This window comes from Heptranchias perlo, chromosome 34 (assembly GCF_035084215.1).
Source record: "Heptranchias perlo isolate sHepPer1 chromosome 34, sHepPer1.hap1, whole genome shotgun sequence".
Classification (NCBI taxonomy): Eukaryota; Metazoa; Chordata; class Chondrichthyes; order Hexanchiformes; family Hexanchidae; genus Heptranchias; species Heptranchias perlo.
Window position 1 is genome coordinate 16,055,425 of NC_090358.1, and position 21,825 is coordinate 16,077,249.

The 21,825-nt window shown below is 39.4% G+C and overlaps 1 protein-coding gene across 1 annotated transcript in view; it reads right to left on the minus strand.

The window, feature by feature from the left end:
* Positions 1 to 3,674: 3,674 nt before the first annotated feature.
* LOC137301585 (myosin heavy chain, striated muscle-like) overlaps positions 3,675 to 21,825 on the minus strand; it is a 61,866-nt gene continuing 43,715 nt past the window's right edge. The window contains exons 14-19 of the mRNA XM_067971138.1: positions 20,155 to 20,236; positions 10,753 to 10,943; positions 9,356 to 9,517; positions 6,390 to 7,157; positions 5,196 to 5,406; positions 3,675 to 4,481 (exon numbers count right to left, since the gene is read on the minus strand). Coding sequence (XP_067827239.1) covers positions 4,332 to 4,481; positions 5,196 to 5,406; positions 6,390 to 7,157; positions 9,356 to 9,517; positions 10,753 to 10,943; positions 20,155 to 20,236 — 1,564 coding nt within the window. The 3' untranslated portion in view covers positions 3,675 to 4,331. The remainder of the gene's footprint in view (positions 4,482 to 5,195; positions 5,407 to 6,389; positions 7,158 to 9,355; positions 9,518 to 10,752; positions 10,944 to 20,154; positions 20,237 to 21,825) is intronic.

Consider the following 21,825-nt stretch of genomic DNA (forward strand, 5'->3'; position numbering starts at 1 on the left):
AGGAAACGAGTGCTCTGCTTGCTCTCCTTCAGCCCCTATCCATCATCTTATCAAATGTTTTATGAAAAGTTGTTATAAATTTTAACTACAAGGTGCATCATGCCAGGTTCGATCAAAGTTCTTATTGTGTTAAAATAGACAATAGCAACAAAGAGCTAATGAATTATAAGATCGTATTTTATTTCATATACTGCAGCATCAAGTAAACATATTACACCTTTTAAATCTTTCTACAAATTAGAACTACTCACAGAAAGGCTTTTTTAAAAAAGTTTAGTTGCTTTGAAATTATTTGCCTGGATCAAACTACAACAGAATTTATTATGGCAATAAACTCAATTTTTCACCTCAATGTTTAAAGTTAACATGTTATAAATAGAATACATTATGAAGCCGAGAGCAATGCTCTTTACTCACATCTAAATAATCTCATGGGTTTTATAACATATCCTTTTTCTCAGCAAATAAAAACTATACTTTTTGCAGAAGCTGTTTACCACCATGCATCCGCTCAGCTTGGAGATAGAAAGCATCTGGGTTGTTGATTTCAATTCCTATTATCACTGCACGATGATCAGCCAATGTATGGTATGTTTTGCACAACCTTGACTCTGGAATCTTAGCATAAGCAAACAGGAGAAGAGTTTCCAAACTGCAGCGAAGCCATATCCCAGGAACGTTTACATTCCAGACTTCCTGAAGCACTTACCCATATAGGGTTTACTCTGGAATTAGAAGTCCAGTGCACATCACTGACAGTCACACCCCAAACTACTAACATACACCACACAGTTTAAAAGGAATTAATGTGAAGAATTGGTATTTTTTTAAATCTAGTTTACACGTGTAAGAATTTGATTAGGCTCAATTTTCTATCTTGTCGTAAATTCTTTAAAAAGGGTGGTTACATTCAGGTTTGCAAAGTGGATTATAATAACATTTTATTTTAGAGATACAAATTATCTGCTGCCACATGAAGCCAAACTGGTGTCTAAAAAGAAGCCTCTGTGGAGCATCTTGTGCTGAATATGTCTGCAGTGCTATGCGCTCTCTTCCATATCTGGCTCCACTTACCCACAGATGAATTATTTTTTTTACAACTAGGACTTGCTTCCAAACTGTGCAAAAGAGTCAGGAAATTGCAGCTGTGGGCCATCTGGTATCTATATCAATTCAATGCCAATTCCTTTCTTAGCTTTGTAATTTTTATATTGAAGCATAGAGAAGGAAAGAACAAACAGAAAACATGAGCACATATTGCATTCACTACTGGATGTCGAGTCAATATACATCAACATATACTTAGTAGACTCTCAGTCTACCTAATTTTATAATATTGGTAGGTATCGCAGTTAGCAATTAAATTTAGCTCGGTCTCCTGAAATCCCTGGGTTCAAGCAACCATTAAAGGCAAGGATCAGTGAAAGAATTAAGGCATAGCTGTCTCACTCCCAAGCATTGTAAAATATACTGATTAAGGGGAGTACCAGATCTCCTTAAAAGCACTTGTGCCTGAACCCTTTCAATTATCTTCTCACACATATTGACCTTTAAGGCCAGAAAAGTCCACAAAGTAAATGAAGGACTGTTCTTTTCAGTTTCTCATTAGCCATAAGCAATTAAGTTTCTTTGAATGTGTCAAATTTAAGATAGATTCCTCCAAAATAAGAACGAGCTTATACCACTCCAGATCTACGTTAAAGGCAAGCACTCCAAGGTCTTAAATTCTTATACGTTGTCCCCGAATCTAGGGCTTGGGTGAAATTTTACAGCTTTGAGTTCTTCTAACAGGCAGAATTTATAAATTTCTGAATAAAATTAAACTGTGAAATTATATTTTTGATGCAGTTACTCAAAGGAGCCAATCGATGGCTTGACGTAAAGATGCCAAACCATTTAAATGACTCTCACCACCCATCATAGGAACATCACAGTGGTTCACCCTATTGTAATTACATAATTGTTGCACAGTGAAGCCCTAGAGGATTTGAACATGTTCCTTTTCTCAATTCTCCTTAAGAGCCCGAGTGTCTCCTTTTCATATCGAATATCGGAGATGCCAACATTAACACCTTGCAGTATACACAGTAAATATGTCCACTCAACCCAGGCAATTTCTCAACCTTTGTGGTTCTCTGTTCCCATAGCTGATCCACTTCCTCAAGCTGTTTCTGAGCAACCCAAGAGCACTTCAGTTGACTCAGATGGTAAGCAAAGACCTGGTTACTATGCTCCCATTCTCCAGCACTAACATCCCTCTCTACACCAAGCACAAAAAAAATATTTTCGGAAGAGATTGTCTATCTGCCCAAATGCTTCAGACGCACTACATTTAGATGGGTGAAGGATGAACAAAATTCAACAATTAAGGGAAACCTTGGATGCAGCAGAAAATCTTACCTTCTTCATTCATTTAACCACCATGCATCCCAATTATATCACAGTAATGCTAAAAGAGGTTAGTTATGCTTCGATATTTAAAGGCAAGTACTATAAAAAGCAGATACTTACATTTTTAGTTCCATCCCTTACTACTGTGTTTCATGCTATAAAACTACCAGCTAGCCTTGAAGCCAATATTTTGGGTCAAGCATCCCCAATGCAACATTGTGAATTAGAACAGTTGGCTTTAAGCAGTGTTCCCTACTTACAGCACAGAAAGAAAACAATTTTGTCACAACAGGGGAGGGTTCTGTACAAAATGTCCACTTGCAGGCTAAAACTAACAGTTTTAAAAGCATAAGCAGGAGTAACAGAGGCCAACAGGGACAGTTGTATTGTGTTAACTTGATTTATACAACTCAGCAAAATGTGCTTTGACTTTAGGATAACTGCACAAGAGTACCTTCTTTGGAAGAAACATTAACAATGTTTAGTAAACAGAATCCAAAACAACTAAATGTTGGAGCATGAGACGGGGGGGGGGGGGTACAGCCTAAATGCAAATACCTTTCACTATCACTTTGGGTTGTGATTAAGCTAATAGCATGAAGATATAAAGTATACTGTAAATTAACTGGCAAAGCAATGCATGGCGATGGGGGTAAGAGAGGGAGGAAAAATAAGTAAAATTCCTCTTGTAATGAACAACCTGCTAGTAACATTGCAAAAATGCCCATTTTTGAAGGATTTCAATTTGAATGCAGTCACTAATTAGAGATTGCCAGTCTCCCATTTACCTTTAAGAAAATTACTCAGGGTTAGCTAAGTTTTTTCCTCCAATTTTCTCCTCTCCTGTCTTGAAGGTGCCAATTTTCTTAATGGGATGTGGTTCCAAATGTTAGATGAAGACTAAACCACCCAAATAAAACAGACTGATGCTGCTACAAGAATGAAGTGCTCCGACAAAATCTGTCCAAACTAAGGTCATGACCATGATTGTTTTAAGTCCAAAATATTCAAGGCCACAAATAACATAGGTAGGAAAAGACAGTGTTAAAGGTCAGATCCACTGATCCAATCTCCTGGATCAGTTTACATTGCACTGTGAATTTAAGGTGGCTAAAATGTGTCAGCTGACTCCTGAAGTAATTTAAATGGAGCAGCTGCAAGCAATAGTATAAATAGGACTTAAACCAAATCTCTAATTCACTCCTACATGTTAAATATATAGGTTGTAAAGATAATCTCTCACCGGTCAGTAAGCACCTACTAAATACTTCTTACAAAAGTAATCCATCAAATGTTGCAATTTATTAAATCTCACTTTTTTATGTAACACTATTTTATTGTCAGACTTTAATTCAGTGATAGAAATAATTGCCCCAACTTTCATACCTTTTCTCCACAGATTTCTCAAAATAACTTAAGCTAAAACAGTTCAAACAACAGTGTATAATACTTTTAACAGATCTGTATTTTCAACTATAATTTTACTCTGATGTAAAATATAAAAATAGCTTCACAAAGAGGCTTCTGCTTGAATTAACATATGCACAGTGCAATAATGATTCAATGAAGTGAAATAGACCATTTTGGTGTAACCATTACCATTTTCTTGACTGATGCTTTTTCAATTGCACAAACCATACACTAGCTCACATTTATTCACCTTCCATGATCAGTAATATTTCTCATCAATGCCATTTACAGAAAGAAATATACTTACACTGGCACAATGCAATTAAAATATTAAAAATAAAAAAATCAGTTAGCCTCTGTAAAGTTGTGCATGAAACCCTCGATCACAATGTTATATCAATTAGCATCAGTGCTGCAATAAGAGCATTTGCATAGATAGATCATCTTGTTAAAGGAAAACCAGTCTCCAGCCTCTAAAGTGTCACTACTGGAGCACAGCTGTTGATCTTTCATTATTGGAAGGATGGACTTCAAATTAAATCTTCTTCTGAAGAACTGCTGTCTCCCCGATCCCTATATTCTCGATAGGTTTGAGCAACTGCACCTTCCGGGTTAAAGTTCATTATTTTAATGTTCAATCTTTGTGTTAGTTTTTCTGCTGCTAACCTGGCCTGTGTAGACTGTAAAAGAGAATGTTTTTATTAATTTGGCAGTCAAGGCAAAAAAAATCTAACAGTTTCCTTTTACTACATAAGTGGTTTATTTACTGGACATACTCATGTATATCAGTTCACCACTTTTGAACAAAACCTTGTTTGATACGACCAATGAGAAGCTAGTAGAAGGAATTCGAATACCAAGCTCTATTACAATACTCAGTCTTAAGATCACTATTTCTTGGACTGAAGTAGTGTGAAAGTAAATAATCACATACTTTTTTTTGAAGTACTAAAAGAGATTAGGTTGCCATACAAACAGATTAAGAGATTTATCACTGAAGACACTGCTTGCATTTGCATTTCCCTTATGGATTAAATAAGGGAAGATTAGAGCTCAGATTGTTACTACAAGCAAACAATTTCATCCATTCAGTTCCATATGTGAACTGGAATACTGAATTTTTTTTAACGATGAGCAGAGTTTCCCCATACCCAAGTTCTTTATAAGCAAGTTCCACTACATTACTGCCTTCAAGCACACAAAATATATTTAAACAGTATGGAATCAAGAGTTTAAATTCTGCGGTAATGGATTAAGGAAACAAAAGCAATTTATAAATTAGGGTTAAAATGGAAATAGACATGAGTGCATTGTAATTTTATGGTAGTGTTTTGACAGTTATAAATGTTAATGCAAAGCATGTTTATTGAACGTGTTTTGCTCATAGCTCATACCTCATACTTTTGCTTCTGTGATATTTGTAGCTCTCCAGACTCTTCTAGAGACAGTAATTGAGCAGGAGAGTGGTAAAGTGGGGGTAGTCTAGCAGCTGTGATCTCATCAAGATGTTTCCGATCCCTTAGTTTTCGTTCTGCTGGGGACGGTTTCAGCGCTGATCTGCCAGGTGACTGGTCCGGAGATGAATGGGAGGATCCAGATATTGGGCTGAAGTAGAAAAAAATATAAACATAAATATTCACACTGAAACACAGACCATGACAAAGTTCATCTAGCCCATGAAAATTGCTCTATCCATCACATGGACAATGGGAGCCTTACACAGGCAACGTTTTACAGCTCACTTTTCTGGGATTGCATAATATTACAGTATTTAAAAAGAGCTCTATTTAGTACTATTGACAGAAGAACTGGCAATGGATTCTACTAAAATCTTTCATCGTTAATTGTAAGCAGAATAGTACTGCTACTACACCAGGGCTGCAGTTTGCATGTGAACAAGCAAAACTATAGCTGCCCATTCCTGCTCGCCTGCAGCTTGACCTAAAGGCACAGTGGAGCAGAAATGGCATAAGAATAGGATAGATTTCCAATTATTGAATGAGACTACCTTAAGATTTACTGGTTAAAAAAAAAACAGGATACTTTCCCTTAACAGAACATGAAAGTAACAGACGAAAATAATAGACTGCAGAATACAACATATACTGACACCTGATAAACAATCCTGTAGTACCTTTTTACTTTAAGGCAGGAAATAACTAGTTTGCATGATTTTTAAAAAAATCATTAGGTTATCTAAAGAGTAGAATCACAAGTATATTCAGTGCTGATCCTCCTAGCTGTTGAGTCACTGTTCAACTTTTTTTTTAAAAATTGTGTAAAGTGAAGCCTCATTAAAAGGCCAGTGAAGTCTTGTTATGTCCACACAGAGACACAAAGGCAGACATGCACCAGTGAGGGTTTTATCTTGTAAAACAGCACTGGGATTAAAATGTCTGAAATGTGAGCTCTCAAGTTCCTGTGGATTTCTATCCCTGTATTCTTGTGATAAGCTTATAAAATTCTGAAATTATAGGCCCTAAAAAAAATTCTGAATCTAAATTACACGATCTAACAATGCACAGAAAATTCAGCAAATAACCAGATCCAGATGCATATACGTTACCTCAAACCAGTGAAAAACTTACTGGTTAGCTTTGAATGGTGCTCTTTTCACCATTGGGTTCTTGGCTCTCTGCTCCAATATGTCAATGTAATGAGGAATTTTCTTCACTTGGTAGTGCAGAGTTTGAAAAGGATTGTCATTAAACTTTACATTGCTGCTTAAAGTTGGTTCTTCATGTATTTTATGATGTACTTTTCTGTGCCCATTATCTGTCAGAGTGACTTTGTCAAGTCTATCACTAAGCAAATCAGTTCTGCTTACAAAATCTGCTTCCAGGTCATTTGCGATGTTATGTGGATGGATGTGATTGGTCTTTTCCTGCTTTAGATCTATGGTTCTCTGGCTCTCCAGCCCAGAATCAAAAGAGTTCTCACTTTTTGTAGCACTTGTGTCTGTGGAGCTTCCTGAAGTTGCTTGCTCTTTCTCCAATATTCTGTGTTTCTCATGACGTAATTCTTGATTCTTAATGCAAACTTTGGAGCTTTCTTTGTTTATAGTTTCTTCGCCATCAAACTTCGACAAAACATATCTATCTTTCTCAGCTTCATCACAATCCTTCAATATGTTTCTAATAACTTGCCCTGTTGTTAGAATTGAAGTTGCATTCTCATTATGGAGGATCTCCTCGTCAGAGCTTCTCTCCCTCTGCTTCTTTTGGAACTCCAGTTTAACTACTGAAAGCAGTTCAGTTGCTCTCTCTACTTCCTCATGCTGAGCAATTGCTGCTTCTAGCTTTTGTATAAACTCAGTGATTCGTTTACCCTTGTCTGGCAGGCTCTGGATAAACTTCCTGAACAAATAAAAGACAATTAGATAGTGCTAGTTTACCAAGTTTCTGCTAAGGAATCAGATACATATTTGAAGAGAGGCAGGTCCATTTAATCTAGACTTTCAATAACCTGATTTAAGTATACTTCTTCTGAAATTACTTTCTATATCACATTTTCACCCACAAGATTTTTAATAGGATTCATCAATGGAGTCCCATACAAGAATAATTTCTGGGCAGACCACTTAGAAACCAGACTGTATGGTTCATAACATGATGGGTGGCAGATTTGTGGAGCACTGCGGGCATGAATCAAAGTCTAATGGCCCTTTGCTTTACACCCCTACTACTGATGGCACCTCTAACTTCATCAACAATACTGCAAGATAAACAAGACTGGCACCAGATTCTGGACATTGCACAGTTAAGGCACTTTTACATTTGGTGCTTCTGTAGTTTGGATCACAAGACAGCAAAGATGTGGGTGTATCATTCAGTCGTTGAGATGAGAGCCGATTTTAGCAATGTAAAACTGGAGACAGCGTACAGACTCCTTCTCCCACAACCTTAAAATGAATGCAGTTCCCTGTTGACCTCATCTCTCTTTTCAGTGCTGGTAGATCGAATGTATCAACATCTATGGAACAGATGCCGTAGAGAGACGATGGAAACAGTCATTATTGATTAATTCAAATTAGATAGATTTTTCTCAGAAAATAGCATTTTGGGATACAGTATATGAGTAATTTGAGACATGACATGTGGTAAGTGTAGCATGCTTGGGAGGAAAAAGATGACTTTGGACCTATGGTTCCCAAAGCTCTCCACCACTGGGGTTTTCATGTCATGTCTGGGTCTGTTATGGACTAATTGATAGAGATTGGCTGCTACGATTAGTGAACAACTCCATTATCATTGTTTCATGCGCCTACCAGGATGGTAGAAGATGAACTAGGTGGACCTTGGTCTTTTTTCATCCAGCAATTCCGATGTTCCTATGATCTGTTTCAATTTCAAACCTGATACCCAGGTTTCCTATGCTTTCCATTGCTCCCATTTTCGCACCTTTTCCTTAAGCGTCCCACTGCCATATCACATCTCCTTTATTTCATGTCCTTTATTTTTCCAAGATGATTTGTTATATCATTTAACAATCATTCAACTGATGCTTCCTCCTTGTCCTTCCCTTTTTCTGAGCCTATTAATATACTTGTTCATTTCTGAAGGGTACAAGCTCAAAATGTTCCCTCCACAGATGCTGACTGACTTGCTGTGTATTTCCAGGATTTTCTGTTTTGGTTCTAAAATGGAGGATTAGAACTTTCTGATATAACAAGGCCCAAACACAAAAGTACTTTCATCTATTTGTATTGTGGAATTCACCCTATAATACCAGAGGGTAGTGGTAGCACACTCACCTCAGTCAGAAGGTATTGGGGTTCAAACCCCGCTCCAAAGTTTTTAGATGAGACATTAAACAGTGCCCTCTCTATCTGGTTTAGTCAAAGAACTGCTGGGGTGTGCCCTGGGCAACTTTAATCTCTCAACTAACACTAAAATTGGACTAACTGTTTGTTCATCGTATTGTTGTTTATGGCACCTTGCTGTCTGCAAATTGATTCTCTTATTTGCCTACAGAACAAGTGACTACACTTCTATTTAATGCATTGGTAGTGAAGCGCTTTGGGACATTGTTACATAAACACAAACTCTTTAGGCTCCATCATACGAAGAGTACACAACAGTATGTGGCGCCAACCCACTTGATCTCCGATTATATCCCCTCCCCATTCTGAATATCTCAACTAAGAAGCAAGAGGGAGGTCCGAAATCGTTTAATATAAGTCCTGTATCGATCTGTCACACATGATTCTTTTCGTGAAGTCAGAGAGTGGCTGGAAGTGGGCGCTCAGTAAATACCAAGTTAACGCCACACCACCGGCAACTGTTCCCCAGGGCTCTGGTCAAATGTCGGTGCTGGTCGCAGCAGACGTTAGACCGCTCCATTCCCCTCCCCTCCGGTGACCCGGGTCCCGCTCCTCCTCCCTCCCCCCTCCGGTGACCCGGGTCCCGCTCCTCCGGTGACCCGGGCCCCGCTCCTCCGGTGACCCGGGCCCCGCTCCTCCGGTGACCCGGGCCCCGCTCCTCCGGTGACCCGGGTCCCGCTCCTCCGGTGACCCGGGTCCCGCTCCTCCGGTGACCCGGGCCCTGACGCTTACGTATTTGCCAGAAGTTTCATCTGCCGCCTCAGCAGCTCCACCAACTCCCCCCTGGATTTCTTGTGCAGGTCCCCGACGATCCCCTGCCGGTCAGTCGGCCCCGTTGACATAATTCCCGGAGATGAACATGAACTCAGGAATGGCCGAGATTCCCGCCTCCGTCACCAACCGCCCGACAGCAGCGCGCCGCCATCACACCGGAAGTGACCCCCTTCAACAGATTCCAACTTTATTGTTCTGTTGGAGTCACAGTGAGAGAGGCAGCGCAGTGAGGAATGGAGCAAGTTCCTCTCACCCTCAGTCATGAGCAAACTCCTGCCCTTTTGTCATCTACATAAATAAACAGTACTCAATTCAATAGCATATCACTGAGAAACGGAGTAAGTGAACGGCAAAGTTTTTTTTACGTGTAAACAAACTAGGAATAAGAGGAAACCTATGTGGGCAACGAAGGGGTCAATGCGAAGAAAGGGCATTCTTCAAAAATAGACCTTCAGGTTCAGTATTGCACTAAAATGATAGGGCGAAGATGGTTTAAAAAAACTGGGTAACCAGGCAAAAAGAAAAGGCAACGAGTTTAGGATTGCAAGGAGCATAAGAAATATGTAAAAGGTTTGTATAAGTACATCGAGAATCAAGGAACCGGTAGGGCCTTTCAAAGGCAACTGGAACTGGCTGAAATCCTGTATAATTTCCTTGTATCAGTGTTCACACAAGTAGCCGCTAACTCCTTCCAGGAAGTGAGAGTTGATTTTCTGGCAAATGAGGAGGAATATAGGTATTAAGAAAGCTGGGTTTTAGTATCCTGACAAATATATGCTGAGGAGCCAGACAAATCCTTAATTGCCTCCTTTAACTCCTTACTAAGGAACTGACTGGGGTTTTACCTCACAGCGTCGGTCTTGGAATGGATGACGCCTAACTCGGCTTGTCAAACCAACTTACACCCAGTTTGGATCAAAATTAATTTAACTTACTAACCTCTAATTAGGTTAATCCCAAGATCTGAGTGAGTGAATTAACTCTTGCCAGACCACAAGTCATGCACTCATAATCAACTATTTATTGGTTACAAATCACAACTTAAAGTTAAAGTTGGGCACACCAACATTTAATAGGCACGCATAAATGTAATCAGTTACCTAACAGTTGAGAAGAAAATCAATAATGGACAGAGTTACTTAACAAAATGTTACACAGGCAAATGAGTGTAGTACTGTAAATCACCATTAATGGATACTGAGTATTAACTATAACAGTAACCAGAGTCTGAGGTTATAAATTGGTAACATTACTTTAAGAGTAATTCCTTGGACAAGTTAACAGCTTTGAGCAGCCAGTCTATCAAATAGCTGAAGTCTACATGTGTAATTAACAATGTTCAGAGCTTACATAACCTCATCCTCATGAGTGGCTTGGTAGGGTCAAGCTCCTTCCTTCTCTGGGATGCAGGCATTAGCTTCTGGAGAGTTGAGTCGATGAAATCCCTTGCAGCGGGGTTATCTGTCTCATCTGGATCTTGGGTTCTGACTGAACCATGAGTGACAATATCTGAGCTGGCTTCGCTTTCATCTTTTTTGATCTCAGACTACTTGCAATTAAGTGACACTGTTAGCTTTGCCTTTAACCAGCTGATGTAGCCACAATTTAGCTTCTAACCACTGACACTCTGCCCTCTTACACCTGAATATTGGGAGGGCCTACAGCCTGAAACAGGCAGGCTCTCCGGCTGCACAGCGGTAGGCCCTCTTCAGGATAGCATCAGCCGGATCAGGAGCAGGAATCGAACGCTAAGTTTTTCCCCGCGATTTTCGGGGCACTACCATTTTGCCTGGTGGAGCCTGTGAAAATCTCCTCTCTAGGACCTAACTGGTACAGGCTATTATATTAAAAAAAATACTTGGATGATTGTTGATTGTGGAATCATGATTCTACCAACAGCAATACCAGATAAAGTCATGCTTCCTCTTAAAGCTCCAAAACATGCACTAAATCTGAAACATTCCAAAATGCTCAATCTCATAACATAGAAATACATACAATTTACAGCAGAGAAACAGGCCATTTGGCCCAACTGGTCTGTGCCGCTATTTATGCTCCGCATAAAAATATAATGCCGGCACTAAACATAAGGTTGCAGATACTAAATAACACAAACTTATCTTGCAGTTAAAAACACTAAGGCATCTTTTGACCAGCCTAACATGTTTGAAAATCACCCCTTTTAGTTTCCAAACACGTCCATGAGTCTGCAGGTTCTTTCTGCTCATGACATCATGCTTTGGGAATGTTGGCCACAGTCTCTTTTGTCGATATGTATTTTGCTGGAATCATAGGTTTGCTCTTTTTGTCTTCAAATCCATATCAAAACAGTATAAGTCAACATATTTTGTACAGTGAGGCTGTTTTAAATAAAGTAATTTTATATGCTTGTACCAGATATTAAATTACAATTAATAAAATGTAATTGCAGCTTTGGACTGATACATTACAGCACTGTTTTGAATTAGAAACGGTACTCTGGTGTTTGTCATCATTATATTTGTCATATATAGTAATTATATCTAGCTACTAGGATGATCATTACGGTCTTCAATATGCTTTATATCTTCATTCAAATTTTTGTAATTCTTTCTTGATGGTTGACAGATGTAAGGCCTCAATTGCAAAGATGGTATTAACTCCAGAGCAAATCTCCATGAAACGCAAAGATCATGAGCTTGTCCTACATGACATTGTGTGGTGTTTAATGTCAGCTGTATTTATTTAAAGTTTAGTGTGGTGACAACATTTTGCAGAAAGCTAAACACATGGATTCACTGCTCAGCACTCAGCCTCTATCTAGTGCTGCATTGAACAGGGACAGTTCATAGAAAACATCAAAGTATGGCACAGTTGATCCCAACCGATTCCACCATGAATCTCACAGATGAATAACATATAAAGACAATAAAACTTTTCCCATGTTTATTTTAATCTCCTATTTTCCTCACAATATACTCCACTTTCTTCAGTGATAGTGATAGGGTGTGTCAAAAAAGCAGCAGTTGAGACATTACAATTGGCCTTAGTACCTCTGGGCGATGAGGAGAAAAAAAATCAGCATCATTCCCACTGCTAATCATTATCCTGTAACCCCTGCTGGACATTGGGTGTGAACAAAAAGAGGCTCATCTGCGATGCTCCCCATGGATGAATAGTCCAGCGTTTTTCAAACTTTTCTGCATGTAGACATATCTCCCTAATATTAATTGTAAATATTGACACACTTCTGGGGACCCCTGTCGGAACAACCGAATGACACTGTCAGCTATCTAAATGAAAAGAGTGTTATGATTGTAGTAATTTTTAAAATTAGTATACAGAAAATATGAAATACAGAGAAATATAGATGCTTGATAATAGTCAGAAATCTGATGACCTCAGGAATTCCTAGAATCCAGTTTGAAAACCCATAAAAAGCCTGTTGATGTTATTGGGGATGAAGGGTTACAGTTTTGAAGAGAGACTTGTGACATTAGGGCTTTTTTCACTACAGCTAAGAAGGTAAAAGGTGACCTGGTGGAGATCTTCAAGGTTATGAAGAGTTCTGATAAGATAAAAAGCAATAGATTGTTTCCACTGGCTGTCAAGATGATAACAAGACGGCACAAATTTATGAAATGAAAGAGGTTAGAAACATTTCTTTACCAATTTGGGTGGTTAGAATGTGAAATTCTCTGCCATAAACTGTTGTATAAAAAAAAAGGAATATTAAATTGATTAAAGGGGCGCAAGGAGGTGAATGCTTAGAATAAATGGCTCATGTGGTGTGAATGGCCTGTCTCTATGCTGTAACATTAGTCGATTCTGTGATATTCATTGCCTGAGCTGACACATGAAGAATAAACAGCTGCTGTTGCCTGTCCAATATACCCTAGCAAGAGTCACGCCATTAGGAAAGGATAGGGAGAAAACTCGGGGAAAATAGTTGCGGTCAGATAATATATTCATTTCTCATCCAAAATTCCCCACCTGACTTGGGAATGTCGGGATGCATTCCCATTGGTGCCGACAACATTCTAGAATCTCACTCTAGTGAGCCCAGACCATGAGTGTAATCGAGCTGATTGACCATGGAGACATCATAACTGAGCCCTCACGCTCCAACTGACAGTAATAAACAATCATAGTGGAAATCCTGGGTGATTTTCCCCTCATAGCCCAGTGACACTGAGGAAAAATTGCAGTGCCCCAACTCAAATCAGTTAACGCAGTATATCCCAAGGATAAAACCGACTTCCTGGTCTGTATGGCTCTGTGAAAGGGCTTGAGGTGCTTTTAATGGGTCATTGACATTTACAACAGTCTCACTTCACTCCCTGTAAGCGAGCTTCTCATGCCATATGATCCAGGAGCTGCAGCCTCTCGGATTTCTGCTCTTATTAGAGAACTCATACCGATTCTACTTTGCCGGTGTAATTGGCAGCCTTTGTTTGCTTCTGGATATTGCAGACGATGGAAAAACCATAGCACCAAACCAGAGATAATTTCAAGGATCCAAACTCATTTGCTAAGTTTATAGTAATTTTAACTATAAGGTATGGGTAAGTTGTTAGAGGGTATCCTGAGAGACAGGATCTACAGGCATTTGAAGAGGCAGGGACTGATTAGGAACAGTCAGCATGGTTTTGTGAGAGGAAAATCATGTCTCACGAATTTGATTGAGTTTTTTGAAGGGGTAACCAAGAAGATAGATGAGGGCAGTGCAGTAGACGTGGTCTACATGGACTTTAGCAAAGCCTTTGACAAGGTACCGCACGGTAGGTTGTTACATAAGGTTAAATCTCACGGGATCCAAGGTGAGGTAGCCAATTGGATACAAAATTGGATTGACGACAGAAGACAGACAGTGGTTGTAGAGGGTTGTTTTTCAAACTGGAGGCCTGTGACCAGCGGTGTGCCTCGGATCGGTATTGGGTCCGCTGTTATTTGTTATTTATATTAATGATTTGGATGAGAATTTAGGAGGCATGGTTAGTAAGTTTGCAGATGACACCAAGATTGGTGGCATTGTGGACAGTGAAGAAGGTTATCTAGGATTGCAACGGGATCTTGATAAATTGGGCCAGTGGGCCAATGAATGGCAGATGGAGTTTAATTTAGATAAATGTGAGGTGATGCATTTTGGTAGATCGAATCGGGCCAGGACCTACTCCGTTAATGGTAGGGCGTTGGGGAGAGTTATAGAACAAAGAGATCTAGGAGTACAGGTTCATAGCTCCTTGAAAGTGGAGTCACAGGTGGATAGGGTGGTGAAGAAGGCATTCGGCATGCTTGGTTTCATTGGTCAGAACATTGAATACAGGAGTTGGGATGTCTTGTTGAAGTTGTACAAGACATTAGTAAGGCCACACTTGGAATACTGTGTACAGTTCTGGTCACCCTATTATAGAAAGGATATTATTAAACTAGAAAGAGTGCAGAAAAGATTTACTAGGATGCTACCGGGACTTGATGGTTTGACTTATAGGGAGAGGTTGGATAGACTGAGACTTTTTTCCCTGGAGAGTAGGAGGTTTAGGGGTGATCTTATAGAAGTCTATAAAATAATGAGGGGCATAGATAAGGTCGATAGTCAAAATCTTTTCCCAAAGGTAGGGGAGTCTATAACGAGGGGGCATAGATTTAAGGTGAGAGGGGAGAGATACAAAAGGGTCCAGAGGGGCAATTTTTTCACTCAAAGGGTGGTGAGTGTCTGGAACGAGCTGCCAGAGGCAGTAGTGGAGGCGGGTACAATTTTGTCTTTTAAAAAGCATTTGGACAGTTACATGGGTAAGATGGGTATAGAGGGATATGGGCCAAGTGCAGGCAATTGGGACTAGCTTAGTGGTATAAACTGGGCGACATGGACATGTTGGGCCGAAGGGCCTGTTTCCATGTTGTAAACTTCTATGATTCTATAACAAGTAAAAGCACAAGAACAGCACAATTCCACACCATGTCTAGCTACTAACTCCCAGTCCACTGACGACATACTCTGCTCCTTCGACAGTAATGGCACATATCACCAGCCAATCTCTCACTCGGCACTAATATCATGACAGTTCCTTGAAACATTGTGTTGTTCTTCCTTTTTTCTGAAAAGGCTGGCATCATTCAGCTATCTTAAAGTTTCTAGGCACAAGACAAGCTTGTAGCTTTTAGCTTTTACAGAGAAAAGAAAATATACAGGCAACGCTAGCTTTACCCCCCCCCCCCCCCCATCTAAATGAATACAGTGAGGTGACCACTGAAACTGTCACAATAATCAGTATCGCACCACATGGTACATTTCATCACTGTACCATTGAGGAAACAAGGACACCTCATGCAGCCGAAATTCAACAATGGAGATTTTTTTTCACAAAACTTTCTAAAGCTTTTCTCTAGGCATGGTGTAACCATTCTGCTATTAATGGGAAGTTTGAGATCTTCCAATAATAGCAAGATTATCATTGCTAACAAAAGGCATGCTACAATTAGCTGAATTAGAAATGGAGACCCAATTTAATATCGAGGAAGCTCCTAATTTCCCCCATGTAAAACAACTTGTTATTTTAGAATTGTTGTGAGCAGGTTTGATTTAAAACCTTCCTGTTGGAATCCAAGATTGCCATTTGGCTAACACCCAAATGCACTATTTCGCATCTGTTAGGACTAAGTTCAGTTCAAGATCTCAGTCCATACAATGACAGAATGCAAAAGAGAGTTCCACATCGTCCAGTAACATTGTAAATAATTGGTTCAAAGTGACACGTAATTCAAGGTATAAATTAAAAGATCGTGTGGACAGTACTGCAACACTGGCAGATATTTGCTGGCGGGCAGTACTTGCATCATCAAACTGTGAAACCCTCTGGTAAATGTATTGATTGCAAGAATTAATGTCAGACTCAGACGTGAGACTGAACAGATTTTTGGCCAAATTTAAAGTGGCATTTTTTTCTTAAAACCTGTGTCTTTGAGCTGATTGCTACTAGATGTAGAATGGAACTATGAGCAAAATGACTTCATTGGGGAAAACTGAAACTCCTCTTAAAAGATCAAATGCATCGATTGGGGTCATTGACAAATTTGATATGAATCCTGCTGACATTTTTCATATAGCTGATAATATGGGATCTGATATTGCATTTTGAACACAAATTACTCATGAAAACAAATATCAAGTGGATGAAACAAAATAAAAATAAATGAGGAAATCATTGTGACTTTTAAGCTGAACCTTTAGGTTGTGTTCGATCGTCTATATGTCAAATTTGACAAAAAGTGACAACTATAAGAGGAGGTATTAGATTATGTCGATATTTATTATATATAATACATTAAAGCAACATTTTGACATTAGAAATAATTAAATGTAAAACATTATTACTGAAGATAGCTTTCAAATTCCGGTAACTTTTTATTAATCAGGTTATATCTTTGGTTTTATATGTCTTATAAACTGTTGCTAGCTGTGGATATAAATATTCATATACTTTAGAAAACATATTTTAAAAAAGTATAGATACAAATCCCTTTCATTGAACACTTTATATCAAACCCAGAATACTTGAACTTATAAGTGATGTAACTGTCACTTACAAACCAAGTGACAATAATTGCAGACTGTTAATATAATATACACACATGATTTGAACTGTTGCATAGCAAATGAGACCAAAAAGATAGACCTAAGCTATAAAATCTCACGAGAAAGCTCTGCTTAACTCCTGCCACTGCTTGGAATGAATCTATCCTCACTCTTACTGGCTAATTAGTACAGATTTATTAGCAGTTTGGTGGGAAATTTCAATGTGCACCTGCTCTTACTGCCTAATTAGTACAAATTCATCAGGAATTTGGTGGGAAGTGTCTGCATGTGTTCATCTATGAAATGGATGCCTACACACATGCAAATGTGTTGAGATTTCCAGCATTCATTAACAGCTAGCCCACCTGTTTTTAGTAAATGTAACAATGTGAAGGGTGGAAAGATTTCCTTATTTTCATTACCAGCTCTACAGCTGTAGGATTTGCAATCTGAGTGATGAAGCATGCAGTGTGACGTCAGCATGAAAGCTGGAATAACATGCACAGGATCTGGTTTCTTCCAAGAGTGATGCTGCACTCATATAAAAGGAAATAGCAATGTTTTACATGCTCCTCAATGATGAAAACCACCTGTTTTAATCTGAAATGTGACCATACCTGTCTATTGTTGTTCTTTTTAGGTTTTAAATGTAACCTATTCTCCATTTTAAAGATGATGCTCAATGTACTTTTTAAAAAAATGTTGCTCTTCCTCCGTTCACATTCACTAGTGACGCATCAAGTTTGGCAATGATAAATTCTAGATCTATCTGGCTAACAGTATCATGGCAGGATATTGTTTTTTGAGGCTGAACTTCACCTTTAAGTGCCCATATTGAAAAAGTTGAGGCTTCATCATTAGGAAAAGCCCAACGGATACCCCTTAATTATTGATCATTACCCCTTAATTACCAAGGTGTCAGCCTTGGCTCAGTGGTAGCACTCTCGCCTCTCAGTCAGAGTGGGTTCAAGCACATAATCCAAGCTGACACTTCGGTGCAGTACTGAGGGAGTGCTGCACCGTTGGAGGTGCTGTCTTTTGGGCGAGACATTAAACTGAGGTCCTGTCTGCCCTTGCAGGTGGATGTAAAAGATGCCATGGCACTCCTTGTAGAAGAGCAGGGAAATTCTCCCAGCGCCCTGGAAAATATTTATCCGTCAACCAACATTGCTAAAAAAAAATGATTATCTGGTTGTTTACCTCATTGCTGTTTGTGGGACCTTGCTGTGCACGAACTGGCTGCCGCATTTCCTACATAACAACAATGACTACACTTCAAAAGTACTTAATGGCTGTAAAGGGCTTTGGGATGTCCTGAGGTCGTGAAAGGCGCTATATAAATGCAAGTCCTTTCCTTTGATCAAATTAAATAAAGGTAGTGTGTTTTTAAATTCACATAAAAGCAATGTATTGTTAAGGCATAATGCTGTTTGGTGGGTTGGTGTTGAATACAGTAAAAAACCCAGGTGACCGAATAAATGGGACAGATTGGACTCCATGACTGACCTCAATAGAGGTTCCTGAAATCCTAAAGCTAGCTCTGTTTTCATTTACTGCTGCCCCAACGCATACTGAATCTCAACTTAAACCGGACTCAAGCTGTTCACTTCTCTTCCATTTCATGGTGATCTCAGCTGCTAGCTCACTTTCATCTCACTAATCGTGTCTGAAGATTTCTTACTTTATGTATAAAGTTAGATCAGTGACATTACTACATACTCACAAGTAGAATGTAAATGGCTCCCAGGGGAGAAACATGGGCACTTTGCTAACAATTGCATGTTATTTTGTCAGTGCTACCTAAAGAAGTGTTTAATTATGTAAACAGCAGAATCCTAGTATTAACAATCTCCATTTAAACAGGCCTCCATTAAGCAAACAGACTGAAGGATTTTCAACCTTTGTCCTGGGATATGTTTTCTCCATGTGGATTCAAAGTTTGGTCTAGTTTTAGTTTGCTTCTGTTTTTCTACAACTTATTTATATTTATTTACATCTACTTTGCCTCATCCTAACCTCAGTCTCAGAAGAGTACCTCTAATGAAGCTATATGACCATCTCATTCCATATCTATCCTAAAGCAGATGTCACAGTGACTTAGCCAAGTTGGTGCCACAGTGACGAGTTTGAGGTTAGTATTGTTCTGCAGCCCATGTCTCATGGCAACTGTACTGAAACTTCCCAAACGCTTTTCATCTGGTATCTTGAATGCCGATCAGAGATTTGTAACTTTTACCTCGCTCAAGCAGTCAGCTTGGCTCTGTTGGTTGCAGTAGGTCATGGGTTTGAGCCCCATCACAGACAAAAGTCTGTCCCTACTTCCAGCGGAATATTGCACAACCAGAAAGAGGGTTGAAGATCCGGTGTGATCAGTCCTGCCCCAAATCCTTCCCCACACAGCCATAAGGGAGGAAATTCAGGGCTCAGTTCTCTCAATCAGTTACACAAAAGTCGATTATTTGAAACACTTTGGACCTTCAAACCTTTCCTTTCGATCCTTCTTTGTTACGTTTCTTTTCTTTCTTTACCCTTTTGTTGGCCAAGCATATAAAGTGATAAGATCAGAACTAACATTGGCAATCTTTACACATAATTCACTTCTGTATGCCTATTCTGTTAAATGAAGATTTCACTAGATTATATACATCAAAGTTCTATGCAGAATTTAAATTCTCTTCATATTTAATGTTCAGTTATAATCAGAACAATGGCATGGCTGTGATAATCACATTCAGTTGCAGTGTTAAACATCAGGCAGTAGCTTACAGAACAGCAACGGACATTCTTTGTCAGTACACATTTTTAGTACACCAACAGCTTTTAAACCTCAAGAATAATTTTGTAAAACCCCTTCATGAATTGTAGGTTTTTTTCCCCCAATTATAATCACACTATATATATTTATAGAATTGACTTCAGTTCCTAAATCAACATAACAAACACAGCAGTTGTAATACAAAATATATATTGATAAATACTGCACTGTCCTTTATTTAACTCACTTGGACAACAGAAATTGCCTGGCGCGAGCTAAATAGTACAGACGGCTTTTGTCCTTCACTTTTAATGGTATTGCACTTGTACAATAAAGAAGTCACCTTCATACCGAACCAATTCTGAGCAGCATCAGCTCTAGTCGAAGTGGCTAAAGGCCTCCACGCACTCAGCTGAACATTGGTATTGTAAAAAGGCAGCATGTTCAGGGTGTCTGTCTCTGTAGACTTAATTCCATCAGCCTCATGTATGGGGTGATTGTATTTTGAATGCTTTTTACTGGAGTAATCCTGTATACCAACAAAATGTAAAGAATAAATTTGTTAGCTTTTACATACGCGGGAAGCTGAAAAGCAAAAAGTCCTGATTTTGACTTAGGGCCAGAGTCAGAAGGGCAGGGGCCGAGGTGAGCGGCAAACCGTCCTGACCTTGGCACCGTGAGACCCAGGAGGGTTTAAAACCCAGGCCTCGCCCTGGTCGGTTGCCCACCTAATACCAGCAAGAAGCAGCAGCAGTCCGGCGGGCAGGAACATAATGTTGGGCAGCAGGTAAGGTCATGGGGAAGGAGTTTCAGAAGCACTTCATGATCGGGAGGACCCTGCCATTTTCCAGCAGGTGTCCTAACCTGCTTGCTCAGAAGAGCAGGTTAAAATAGAAGACTGCAGGAAGGGGGTTACGTCAGCGGGTAATTCCCTCAGGTGATTTTAACTGCTCGCTGTCCAAGTTTCTGCCGAGCAGGCAGGGTTAAAATCAGACCAAAGATATTCAATAGAATGAGGATTACATCAAGCAAAAAAAGAGTACCATGAAAATGAAGAGTGGTAAACAGTCCCATAAACAGTAAGTGTTTTCAAAGAGTGGCTGAACGAACGTGTAGCACAAACATAGATTCCCAACCAGAGGGCTAGAACTTCAGTCCAGGTAACCAGGCCATATCAGTGGGACTATGACAGTTCTTCCCTGGGCTGCTTAATGATTTTTAATCACAAATACATATCATTTATTGGCTGATTTCTACATTTTTCCCTCAGTTATCTCCCTCCAGTTAATATTTCCGCATTAAGCCTTTCATCAGGACAGTTAACTTATCTGTTCTCTCCACAGATGCTGACTGTCAAGGAAGTTATGCTAAACCTTTATAAATCACTGGTTAGGCCTCAGTTAACTGTGCTAATTGTGTCCAATTCTGGGCATCGCACTTTGGGAAGGATGTCAAGACCTTGGAGAGGATGCAGAGGAGATTTACCTAAATGGTGCCAGGGATAAAGGACTTCAGTTATGTGGAAAGACCGATTGTTCTCCTTGCAGTAGAGAAAGTTAGGGGGAAATTTAATAGGGGCGTTCAAAATTATGAAGGGCTTTGATAGAGTAAATAATGAGAAACATTTCCACTGGCAGGAGAGTCGGTAACCAAAGGACACAGATTTAAGGTAATTGGCAAAAGAACCAGAAGGGAGATGTGGAGAATTTTTTTACGCAGCACGTTGTTATGATCAGGAATGTGCTGCCTGAAAGGGTGATGAAAGCAGATTCAAGAGTGACTTTCAAAAGGGAATTGGATAAATACTTGAAAGGAAAAATTTGCAGGACGATGGGGATAGAGTAGGAGAGTGGAACTAATTGGATAGCTCTTTCAAAGAGCTGGGACAGGCAGGATGGGCTGAATGGCCTCCATTGTATGATTCTATGACTTGCTGTGTTTCCAGCATTTTCTATTTATGTTTCAGAATTTGCAGTTTTTTGCTTTGTATTTAACATAATACAATTAACTTCCATATTTTTGTCAAGTTTTGCATATTTTGTAGCATGTGCACATTTTGAACAACGTGTGAAAAGCACCACAGTTATCTGCCAGAAGTACAGAAAGTTTACTCAGTAG